General features: G+C 39.7%; 1 protein-coding gene across 1 annotated transcript; it reads left to right on the top strand.

Annotated features, from left to right (window-relative positions):
* Window positions 1–2,229: 2,229 nt before the first annotated feature.
* Window positions 2,230–9,833, top strand: LOC118237225 (alpha-internexin-like). The gene is made up of 4 exons (XM_035435725.1): window positions 2,230–3,165; window positions 6,651–6,850; window positions 7,145–7,269; window positions 7,850–9,833. The coding sequence occupies exons 1-4, from the start codon at window positions 2,349–2,351 to the stop codon at window positions 9,252–9,254; spliced, it is 2,547 nt and encodes an 848-aa protein (XP_035291616.1). The 5' UTR covers window positions 2,230–2,348; the 3' UTR covers window positions 9,255–9,833.
* The last annotated feature ends 3,292 nt before the right edge of the window (window positions 9,834–13,125 follow it).

The following is a 13,125-nucleotide window of genomic DNA, read 5'->3' as shown; positions in this document are numbered from 1 at the left end:
CTTAATCCAGTGGTATTAACTGCTAACACTACTGTTTAACATTCGACACTGAATACCAAACATAGTTAAAACTTCTCACTTATACAAGGTATAAAATATATTTATTTGATTTAATTTGGTAGTTATTATTAAAGATATTAATTACCAATTTAATTGCCAAATTTGTTGAAATGCAGAGCGACCTGTTGGATCAACTTTTATTATCAAAATGTACAACTCACAGCCAGTTTAAAATGAATACATTTATTAAGTTACAAAAAAGAACAAAAAAAATATCTATGTCTAATCTAAATACGAAGGTTCAAATTACTTTAACAAATTATGAATGTTACAGACATGGACAGTATACAGTCACAAAAGAAATGAATGAAGGGAAATACAAGACCTCAGCTTTTTTTCTCCCAAATAGTCCCAAGAAAACCAAGATCAAAGTTCAAAAACCAAAAGACAGCCTAATAATTGAAATAATAATTAAAAAGATATCTGCCAAATATCAATATTTAAATGGATCCCAATCTATGTATACAATAGGCTTCATGCTTGCTGTATTAAATATATTGATTGTCCTATAACTTTTGCGATTGTGATTTTTGACAAGAACTTGTTTTATTAAATAAGCCTACAGTTTAGTGCTATTTGGGTTTCCATTTCCGTTAAGGCACTTTTCCACAAGGCACTGAGTCACAGGAACATTTTAAGATCAGAAAAGAAGTGTGATAGGAGCACACCTCACGCACCTATGAGTGACTTAGGGTGCAAGGTTTAAATGTGCCTGTTTGAATTGCAAGGAGTATTCTGATGAAGACTGACGTGGTGGAAATGTAAAAACTATTATTTGTTTTTGGAGCATCAAGTGAGTATGCAAGTGTTTTCTGGCCTTGAATCTGGACCCTACCAGTGCCAGCTGTAGCTAACTGAAAGAATAATTTACCCTAACATTGCCCAGGAATGGAGTGCTACAGTCAGCTGCAGTGGAGATACCATACTGTGCACCAGGGACCCCCATTGGTTGATAGTGTGCTTGTAGTTTGCCTGTTGAGCTGTACAAGAAGTGTCTTCTAACTCATGTCTGTGTGAACCGGATTTGTTGACTGTAGCCTGAAAAGGAGCTGTGGGAGTTGCCAGTGTGAAATACAGTGAACCCAGCTGACTTGACACCCCACATCCCTAAACAACACTAGAACCAATTTTGCGATGGGCTGAAGGGCAGCCAGCCACAGTCAGCAGTGACGGTCAGGATTCAAACCATCCATGCAATACACAATGCCTCTACAGGATGCTGTTAGACTAGGTCAAATATATGATTTAGTCACTGGTTATGAAATACATCTCTCAAATGTGTCATTTCTCATTGACTAAGTTGAAATTGTGTCAATTTGACCCAAACCAAAACACAAAGGTTAAGGTGTGTGAACAATGTTGGCTAATTATGAATATGGGGCACAACAAAAAAGGACTGTATTTTAAAATACAGGGATACAGTGCTTGCACATATTTTGTCAGCCAAAATCTTTCTTTCCTGCCAATTATACATGATGAGCTAGATCGGTCGGCTGATTTGGCAAAAAATTCAACCCCTCAATTGTATGTAGAAATCCATGGCCTCACCTATTGATCTTGCTTCTGGCAAGTCTGACCAAGCACTGGTACTGGTACTGCTGTCAGCGAACCAACAGAAATGGTTTGTGGGGAGGTGACACCCATTGTAAAAAATGCACATGCTTTCATAATTTTTGGCTGACAAGAAAAGCTTCAAAATTGACCAAAGATATACCCTCAGTTTTGTGCAATTTACTGTTGTTTTCACTCACATATTGTAACATACAGTACAAGCAGCCATTTATGATATCAAAAAGATTTAAAATGTTAAAATGGCTTGCCACACTTCTGCATGGTAATGAATGACAAACTGCATTTATGAGGCCTGGAGCATTTCACAGTGATCCATTATCCAGTCTCTATAGTCCCCTGTGCCTGGCCATGGTGTACTGATAAGTAGTAAGAAAGCACAACGGAAAATATATGCTTAATCATAATGTGTTTTCAAGTGTATGTATTTTTTCAGTACTGCATTGTGCAGTTGTGCCTTCTTCATTAACATAAGTGTTCAAACTGCACTTTATAATGCTACATAAGCACAAAAAAACGCAGCTGTCTGATTTCAACCAGTTTTTATTGGGGGAAAACGCAAAAAAGGAGATCAATAATTGGGATGAGGCTCCTTTAAGAGGAACAGTTCGCCTGTTTCGTCTGTTCATGCAGAGTTGCTGAGTTTTTCCTTCCTTCAGTATAAAAGGTTGTGGAACGGTTCGTCCTGTCGCAGTGCCCCTGATTCCATCAGAGGAGAAATGAGCAACACTTACGGCAACGCGTACGGCAGCACCGCCTACCGCAAGGTGCTCGGCGACCCTCAGCGCAATGTCTCGAGGTCAACCGGTTCCATTGCCTCCGGTAGGTTCCACTCTCGGGTGTGGTCGCGAGGCTCCGCATCCTCGTCCTATCGCCGCGGAGGAGTAGCGGGCTACTGCCAAATTCCTTCCGCCGACAGCCTGGAATCATTTGATGGAGATGTAAAATTCCGAAATGAGAAAGAAATGTTGCAAGCTCTCAATGACCGCTTCGCCAGTTACATTGACACGGTGAGGTACCTCGAGCTCCAAAATAAGAACCTCGAGACAGAAGCAGTGGCACTGAGGCAAAGCCAAGCCGGTAGGTCGGCTATCGGAGAACTCTATGAGCGGGAGATTGGGGACCTGCGGAGCATGGTATTGCAGCTGAGCAACGAGAAAACTCAAGTTATATTAGAGCAGGAGCATATCGAGGAAGACATTCAGCACTTGAAGCAAAGGCTGGACGACGAGTCCAGGAACAGGGAGGAATTGGAAGCAGCAATCCGAACCATGACCAAGTATATTGATGAATCCGGTCTAACCCGCCTGGAGCTGGATAAGAAGCTTCAGTCGCTTAATGAGGATGCTGCATTTCTCAAGAAAAACCACGAGGAGGAGGTCGCCGACCTACTTTCACAGACCCAGGGATCCCAGATGCAATTCGAGGTGAGGGATACCTTGAAGGCTGATGTCTCCAGCGCACTGCGGGAGATCCGAGCCCAGCTGGATGGCCATGCCTCCAAGAGCGCAATGCAGGCTGAGGAATGGTTTAAAGGTATGCCGCCCCCATCCTAACCGGACACTTGCTTCACTTCTAGCACGATGGTAACGCAACAGCACTTTGGGTACCTCCAGGTGTTTTGAAGCCAATGTTTGCCTCCAGGTGTTTTGAGAGAGCCATTATAGCCTACGAGGTTGTTTTTTTTTTAATAGGACTAGACGCTACAGTTAACGTTTGTTGCGAAAGACCATCTTGCCTCACAATGAAAAACGTTTAGATGGAAAATGTACAATAATTTAAGTGGTTTGTCTGTGGTCATATTGTATGTTTCTCTTTGTGGAGAGCGAAATTATCAAGTTTATATACATTTCAATGTGTCATTACAGTTTTAAGAATTATTTTGTTACTACTCCCCTCCATTCCATGTAGCCTTGAATGTGACGAACATTTAACGTATAATTTTATCAATTTATTTCCAGTGAAATTTTTTGTATAAAATGTATTTATAATGCGAGCAGTACTTACATTCTTAATCATATTTCTTGTTATTGTAGTTTTGAACAGATTGTAACCACGGTCTGCAAATGCGGTGTCGTCAGGTTGCCCATAGACTGACGCTTTTTCGCTGTTTTCGTATAATAATAGCCTATGTGTCTGTGTTGTTTCATGTCCGTTTAGCCGATTAATAAACAGCTTGAAGCTTTTTTCCTAGTGGGAAAACTAGAAGACCTTCGCCGGATAGTCTAGCCGCACGGCTAGCCTACCCGACGGACACCCCCATTTTTAAAAGCCTGCGAGAGTAGGCTTTCAACGTACCGATATCGTCGCCAGTGCAGTGCCGAATTGGCCCGTTTTATGCACTCGGTTTCGGCTATGTTTATTAAACACTTCGTAATATGAATTTCACACACAGGTAGTTTAATTACCCTAAATACGGGACAACTACTTTTTGCCCACGTCCTTTCGAAATTTTCAACGAAAACCTGACGATAACATTAAATGTATAGTATTTAGTTATTTATGATCTGATAGGCTATCGAAATGCATAAGGGTTTTTTTAAATTCGACAGAATGGGGCGTGTTATTATAGCCTACCTATAGGCTACATGTTAAAATAGCCGATGTTCTCACACATAGCGACATATTACCCTATAGTCTACGTAAACACGTTTCAACACATTTTCAAAGTCTTTATATCAAATCTAGTCCAAAGACATTGGGGTGTCTTGAGCCGAATTGTTCCGAATTGGGTAGAAGAAGCAAAGAAAATATTCATAAAGCATGTGGGCTGCCATTTGGGGCTGGGGTTATCATCAATGCCGATGTGCAAACGTGCAGTTTGTGCAGTTAAAATGCGTCTGCGGTTCAAATTTTAAGTGAAGGTGCCTGCATACAGTGGAGACAATTCAAGGTGGTGAGGCTACATATGGTCGAGTGAAATTTTAACAAACTCTGGTTTGCCTGCGTACTTGACTGACCTTTTAGGACACCGGGTTTTCACGTGACGTCATGTTGTTCCGGTTTACAGTGCTTTTCATGCTATGGGTTTACAGTGGTATGAACAGTGAGGATATAACTTTACAATTATATTTATGGTTTATATGGTTTAAAGAGAAAAAGCGCACCAGTAAACAACACATTCAAATGCACACTATTAGGGTTAGGATAAGAATTGTGGACATTCAGGCATGGATCATGTTTGGTGTTAAGTAGGATGACTCAGCATCTTGGAATTCTTGGAGTAACTCTTCAGCTGCACTAAATGGCTGCATCGTTGTCTACACTTGTATGAAAAACTAATTTTTATTCTGAAATATACATTGTTTCAAAATGACTACTTGATTGATTACCAACAAATTAAACCATCCACCAAATGGACAATGAGCTAAAGAACATAAAGTGGGAGATGGCTAGCCAGCTGTGGGACTATCAGGACCTCCTGAATGTGAAAATGGCCCTGGATATTGAGATTACTGCATATAGGTGATTTGTTTCCTCTTCTACAAAAGTGACTAATTCATGGGATTTTAATTTCAATGAACATGGTCTAACAAATTAAGCTTGTTATTGCACATTGCCTTAATTACACACCACCATACAAGCATACATGTGCTGCATAACAGTTAGTCATCGCTAATACTATTCTACAAGTGGGATCAAAGGATCATAGTAGCATTGTACAGGAATGTCATTAACAATGTCTGGTGCTTGCCCTAAAAAACTACACTTACACACACACAAGGTGTGTGTGTTTCTAAGCAGTTGGGGCTTTTCATGAATTTTTTTCTTCTACCAAACACCAGGAGACAGAGCCCTTGGCACCATCTTCCCTCCAGCCAGTGACAGTGGGACTTGAGTAGCTGTAGGTGTGTGTCCATGCATGTGTTGTTTAATGCAATGTGTGGGTTTGCCCTTCCTCAGTTGTGCTTTTTGTGGAATCAAGTGTAAACATTTAACATTTACTTAATATGAATCAGTATAAAGACTTGTTGGCACTTATCTTTGTAATTAAATTATGGCCAAACAGTGAAGCAGGGTTTGTATTTACAGCAACCCCCTAATGTAACCAATGAGAAGCAGGGGGGGATCGAAATGTGTTTCAATTTACTTGCACTTCATAACTTTTTTTTGGAAATTCCACTGAAACTCAAATTGTTCATGAAGAAGAACCACCAAAGTGGTTACAAGACAGGGATATTCTATGCATGGTCGACATTTTATAGTGGTTTCTCTTTCACAAGTAGAAGATTTGAGTGTGTGATGTGCCCTGTAAGTGTTGTGCAAGCAAGATTGTGTGTACACAGAATGCATGTTGTGTTGCTGCATGGAGGGTAACCCTAGATGGTACCATTCCATTTAGTAAGCTGGTAGAATCTGGCTCCCCTGAAATATACAGTAAGCCAAACAGACTGTACACCTAGTAGGAATGGGGGAATAGAGAAATTCAAGACTGTGGGGAAGAGTCTCTGTTAAAAATCACTGACATAAGTCTACAGGAACCTGTTTTAAAGGTTTGGCAGCTGTACTGAGTCAAATGTATTTAGGAATATGATCACAGACTGAGGTTTTCCTGTGTTGAATGTCCAAGTGAAAGAAAACCACTTCTGAGCTGATGACCTCAATAAAACAGGGTTCTAGGAGTTTCTAAAAAGTTTACCCAATTTTTAGTTGTCAGTTTTTTTGTTAGAAACACATTGCTTTCTATTAACAAAATTTCAGTCACAAATTCCAATGGGGATATGGACTAAATTTCACATTTTTCTTTCATTAGCAACACATCAAGACGTCAAATACATTGGGATGGTAAAAAATGTACTTTGAAACGATGTTGACTGAGATTAATGGACATAACTTCAAGTAATGAAAAATCAAAGTAATTTTTTCATTGCAAAATTTATTAAACACCACCACGACTGAAAAACAAATAAACTGAATGGGAATTCCAAGGCCAAACTGGCTTCTAGTAAAAATGTCCAGAAAACTACCAGTAGTAATGGCTGCTTTTTTGTGGTTTTAATGATTCTTATGACTTCTGGCAGTGCGCATGGAGAAGTTGTCAGAGGCTGCACGCTTCAACAGTGATGCCATCCGAAGTGCAAAGGATGAGATTGGCGAGTACCTTCGGCAACTACAATCTCGCACCATTGAACTGGAGACACTGAAGGGGACCAGGGATTCACTAGAGAGGCAACGGTGTGAGATTGAGAACCGCCACCATGGTGATGTCTCATCTCTACAGGCAAGCTGGTTCGCTTCTCTCTCTGCCCACCATGACGTCCATTTTTCATAAATTAATTGATAGTAGTAACATTTGTAAAATAAAGACAAGCAGAACCCCTGAATCTAAGTTGAACTAAGCAAAAATAATCTCACTTAAACACCAATTTAACCAGTAAATTAGAATCCATATTCTCTAGTATCCATATTCCCTGCAAATAGTTTGGCTGCATATACTCAGTCTCGACATGTGTGTGCATGTGTGCACGCATGCACATTTGCATGTGTATGTATCCTGTTTCCTTTTCTACTGCAGGAAACCATCCACCAAATGGACAATGAGCTAAAGAACATAAAGTGGGAGATGGCTAGCCAGCTGAGGGACTATCAGGACCTCCTGAATGTGAAAATGGCCCTAGATATTGAGATTGCTGCATATAGGTGATTTGTTTCCTCCTCTACAAAATTGACAAATTCATGGGATTTTAATTTCATTGAACATGGTCTAAGTTAAGACGTGTCCAGGACATAATAAAACAACACACACACATTTTAGGGGGCCAAGCACACTTTACTGTATTTGCAGATTTTTGTTCTTGTAGTGATTATTGTGTTTTGATGTCTGTTTTCGTCAATACTGAAAAACTGTCGAGTGAAGTTTAAAAAAAAAAAAAACTTTATGTAGTTGTAGAGGGTCGTGTAGTTTGGCCAAGGAGCAATTATGTGTATTATTTTCTGGCTGTTGTTACTATACCAAGGAAAATCACTTTGCAAGCAAGCTGGCTAACAGTAGTGTTTCTTTTTTAAATCCATAAAACTTTAGACATAACAACATCCAATATACACAATTAATTAGGCAATGATTTGCACATTTGGCCAAAAAGACTGGTTTTACATTCACTGGCTTCAGTTTGACTATGTATGCTTGGCCCCCATTAAACTCTGCGTACGTCCATGTTTTACAACAGAAAACCTTTGACACTGGGTACCATTTTCATTTATTTTTTTGTCTGTCTAACAGGAAACTGCTTGAGAGTGAGGAGACAAGGTTTACTTCTAACCTCGGTCCATACTCTTACTTGGACAGCACCACCAAGATCTCTCAGATAAAAATCAAAGCAGATGAGATTTCTGACCCTGTCATTCTTGAGGAACAGACAGATGAAACCCAAGTAACAGAGGAGGTAACAGAAAATGGAAAGGCTGTAGAGAAGGAGGAAGATGAAGAGGAGGGTGAGGGAGAAAAGGAGGAAGATAAAGAGGGGCAGAAAGAACCCAAATTGGAAGTAGAGAAAGCTGAAGATGTAGAGGAGACAAATAAGGAGAGGGAAGAGGAAAATGGAGGAGAGGAAGAAGAGAAAGAGCCTGAGGCGGGTACGAAGTCTTCAGGTGGAGAGGAACAGGCAGACAAGTCCAAACTACCTGCTGGAAAGAATGCTGCTTCCCGTGAGTCAAAGTCAATTGCTAAATCACCACAACCAAAATCACCTGGAGTTAAGTCCCAGGAGACAAAATCTCCTACTAAAACACCACAACCAATATCACCTGAATCTAAATCCCCAACGACAAAGTCTCCAGCTGTAAACTCACCTGAGCCAAAATCCCCAGTAAAGAAAACCCCTGAATTGAAATCCTCCACCATAAAATCACCCACACCAAAATCCCCAACAAGTAAATCCCCAGAAACCAAGTCTTCTGCTGGAAAATCACCACAGTCCAAGTCCCCAGGACACACACCTGAGTCCAAATCTCCTACCCCCAAATCACCTGTCCAAAAATCTCCAGAATCACTTGGAGATAACAAGTCCAAACCTCCCAGCCCTAAGTCCCCTGTGGAGGACAAACCCAAGCCAGCTGCTGTGAAGGATGCCACAAAGCCAGAAAAGGATGGTCAAACTAAAGAGATGTTACAGCCCTCCAAAGAGGACAAAGACAAGGAGCCAGATGCTAAGTTAGAAGACAAGCTTGAAATTAGGACAAAAGAGAATGTGCCTGTTCAGAAAGTAGAGGAAAAGATAGAAAAAGGGGGTGTCAGGAAGGACAGCAAGACCGAAGATTCCCTTAAGAAGGCTGAGATTCCCAAAACCCCCTCCAAGCCTGCAGAGAAGCCTTCACCCAAGACCACGTCAGAAAAAGTCCCCACCAAAAAGGAAGAGGAGAAGCCAGCCTCTCCTAAACCAGAGGAGAATGTAGCTAAGACGAATGAAAAGCCCAAAGCGGAAGTGAAGCCAGCCCAGAAAGATGTCTCTGAGCAAAAGAAACCTGAACCTATGAAGGAGAAGCAGCCTCAAATGGAAGTAAAGAAGGAGAAAGAGGCTCCCAAAGCAGTCACAAAGGATACCACGAACTCCAAGACAGAAGTTCACAATTCATCCAGCACAGACACCAAGAAAACCCAGATCACAGATGAGAAAGCGAAGAAGTGAAACTTACAGTAATGGTTAATGGCAGGGTAAGGTTTAGGGGGAATCAATGATCAGCCAAGAACACTTAAGAATTAGGAATTACAAGTGACCTAAGTAGCCTTTCAAATTTGGTGGCCAAAGCAAACACATGAACAAAGTGAGCAAGCAGTAGTGTTTCTTTTGCATATAAACTGTGACAAACAAAACACAATCTCTTATATATATGATTATAGGGAATGCAGAATGCTTTATATCTGAGGACAGCTCTAACTATCAAGTGCATTTTAACAAACATCCAACTGGCTGGAAATACAATGTCAAAAAAGAAACTATATCATATAAAAATGGTAGAGATAAAACAAGACTGTTATAATGAATCTAATGAATGTATATAATGAATATACATAAATATTAATATATTTACAAAAATGCAAGGAATTTACATAATTTGCTTGTTATGCACCTTATATACTTTCATGTTGGTTTTCAAGCAATGATGCACTTTCTGTCTGTAATCTGTAATGAATGTAGATTGAGCAATGTATACGCTGCAGAGACCTAGCAATACAAATCAATAAATAAAGAGCTGAATAAAGAGCACTGCAAGGTGTCCTGCCTCATTTATCTTATATAAAATACATTAAAACAAATGGTATTAAAATGGTAACAATTGGTATTAAGGCTGAATTGTTTTGTTTATAAAGTGATGGATAATGCTTTGAAAAGTATTATTTGCAAAGTATTGCGATTTTAAAGAAATGAATGGCCACAACTACTATATATTTCACTAAGAATCAGTGCATCATTTAGTTCACTGAATAGTGTGTCTGCTTTTATTTTGAGATTGAAATGCCAACTAAAAGCGACAACAATGGCAGCAGGAAGTGTAACTGCTGAAGAATTTTGCTGCACTGGAATAAGATGTCATAAATAATGCACAGGAAAAATAACAAAAAAGCATAATGGCTCATGGCTACCCATGTCTATTCAAAGAACAATGCTGAACACCAAGAGTAAAACTAAGACCTTTTCAAAAGATAATATGGAAAGCCGAGTGTAAAAATAAGGGCTGTTCAAAAGATAATACTGAGCACTGAGGGGGAAAAATCAGGGCTAATCAAAGGGTAATACTGAATTCTGAGGATAAACAATATGGCCTGTGCAAATGATAACAGGATTTTTTTACCCTTTCACACTCAGTTACAGAATTTTGCATCTGTCATTGAATCTCAAACAATAAAAGCATTTGAGAGCTTTTGAAAATAATTCATGGAAACACGAGCTTGGCAGATATTACAGTAACAGCAATTTATAGCAATTTTTATACCCAACTATTCTAAATGAAACCATTCTGGTTAATGGCCATGCTCAAGTGTACAACAGCAAAATATTCTGTACAATGTCTTTTAGAGTCTTTTAATTTTATTTTACACCCCACAGGGCCAACACATGAAAAGGGCCATATTCTCGATCTTGTTCTTTCTCATGGTCTGAAGATTGATAGTATGGAACTTATTAATATCTGTGTATCTGATCATCTTAGCATTGTGTTTAAATTATATTCCTCTCTGCCCCCTAAAGTTACATTGGCCCCCATTCGCTCTCGCATCACAAACTCTAAACAGCTAGCAAATTTTCGGATGCATTTTCGTCCCTCTCCTCCGAGCTGCCTTTCTTCTCTGACACTGACCTACTGGTGAACTCCTTTAACGACCTCTGCCTAGCAACACTGGATTCAGTTGCCCCAATCAGAATTAGAACCAAAACAATTTCAAACGTCCCCCCATGTTTCAACGACCACATCCGGTTACATCTCTCTAAAGAGAGAGGTACGCAAAACAGAACGTAAATGGAAGGCCTGCAAACTCCACGTTTATTATGAGTATATGAAGGATTTAATGAAGAAATACAATTCCGCAGTTAAGGATGCATGAGCAAATTACTTTTCTACTCTAATCTCACAGAATGCCCAAAATCCAAAAGTACTATTATAAAACACAACCGGATTATTGGTGCTCGCCTAACATTAACATGCTTGCATCACCTGACCTCTGCGAGCAGTTTAAAATATTTTTTACCGAAAAAATTGAAAAAATCAGATCCCAGACTGATAGCAGCCGGCCTCACAATCTACCTACCCCACAGCCTCTAACTCACAGATCATTTGATGTTTTATCCCTCAGTTCTTTTACATCAGTGTCTCTATCTGCACTCAATGATATGGGTAAGCACATGAAGTCATCTACTTGCCCCTTGGATGTGGTCCCTACCAGACTACTGAAGGAGATTATGCCTGCTGTTGGTCCTTTCATTTTATCTATTGTAAATAGCTCTCTGACCTCTGGCTTTGTACCCGTCTATTTTAAAACTGCTTTAGATGAACCTCTCCTTAAAAAATCCAATTTAGATCCCTCTATTCTGAATAATTACAGACCTGTCTCAAAACTTCCTTTTTTATCTGAGATCCTAGAAAAAGCTGTGTTTAAACAATTAGTGGCGCATTTGAGTGACAACTACCTATTCGAAATATTCCAATCTGGCTTTCGATCCCTCCACAGTACTGAGACTGAGCTGCTCAAAGTCTGTAACGACCTGCTGTTGGTTGAAGATGCGGGTGAATGCGCCATCTTAGTTCTGTTGGACCTCAGCGCAGCCTTCAACACAGTCGATCATGTTTTTATCATTTGAGAAATATAGCCAAGGTTAGATTCTTCGTCTCTGCCCCAGATCTGGAGAACCTCATCCATGCTTTCATTTTCTCCCGCCTCAACTATTGTAACTCCCTGTATACCAGTCTTAGTCAGAAATCAATCCACCACCTACAGTTAGTTCAAAATGCTGCAACTCGGCTCTTAACTCAATCCAAAAAATGTGATCATATCACCCCTGTCCTAGTATCCTTGCATTGGCTGCCAGTTTATCTTAGGATTGATTTTAAAATTCTTTTGATTACTTTTAAGGCCAGACATGGGATGGCCCCTCCCTGTATTTCTGATCTTTTGTCCCCCTATGAGCCAGGACACAGACTGAGATCCCCGGGTAAGGCGTTGCTAGTCACTCCAAAGTCAAGGCTGAAAACCAAAGGCGACAGGACCTTTGCTGTCAGAGCCCCTAGACTTTGGAACAATCTGCCAGAAATTATCAGGCTTGCAGAGTCAGTTCCCCATTTTATTTAACTTCTTAACACATATATTTTATGTTAAAGCGTTTATTGGGTGATCTTTTATTTTATGTTATTTTATTATTTTTATTTGTTTCTGTGTTTTGTATTGACTATTGTGAAGCACTTTGTTACCTGTATAGAAAAGTGCTATACAAATAAAGCTATTAATAATAATAATAATAATAATAATAATAATAATATTATTACAATGTGTTTAAAAGTACGGCCGCACGGGTGTTACAGCGCTAGAGTGTTTCCTGAAGCATACGGTCACACCGGTGTGATGAATACAGAAGTTTAGAATGTATATTTAAGAATGACGCTATCAGCAATCATCACACAATCAGCATTTGGGTTAAACCTTATTCTTTCTAGGATGCAACACACTTGTATCCCACAAGTCCATTGCACCAAATAAACGCTTTACAACACCGATCTTTATGTCCTCAATGTGAGCATTTATTTGTTAATGCAGACAATCACACTTGCTTAGAAGAAGCAACAGCTTACAGTAGAAAAAAAATAGACTAGGCTATAGGCTAGTCAGATAATATTAAACCGCTAATCAAGCTGTCAAAATGAGTCTGTACAGGCTGGCAGAAAGCAGAATATAAACAAATAGACCCCTTCAAAGTTTGTAAACAGTAATGACGTAACAAAGCACAATTTGATGACAGAAAGCAAGTTGAGTGACTATGTGAAGCAGCTAAATTTTCAAGATGGGGCAAG

This window comes from Anguilla anguilla, chromosome 10, assembly GCF_013347855.1.
Source record: "Anguilla anguilla isolate fAngAng1 chromosome 10, fAngAng1.pri, whole genome shotgun sequence".
Taxonomy (NCBI): domain Eukaryota; kingdom Metazoa; phylum Chordata; class Actinopteri; order Anguilliformes; family Anguillidae; genus Anguilla; species Anguilla anguilla.
Note: the sequence above shows the minus strand (reverse complement) of the source record. Positions and strands in the feature narration are given on the sequence as shown.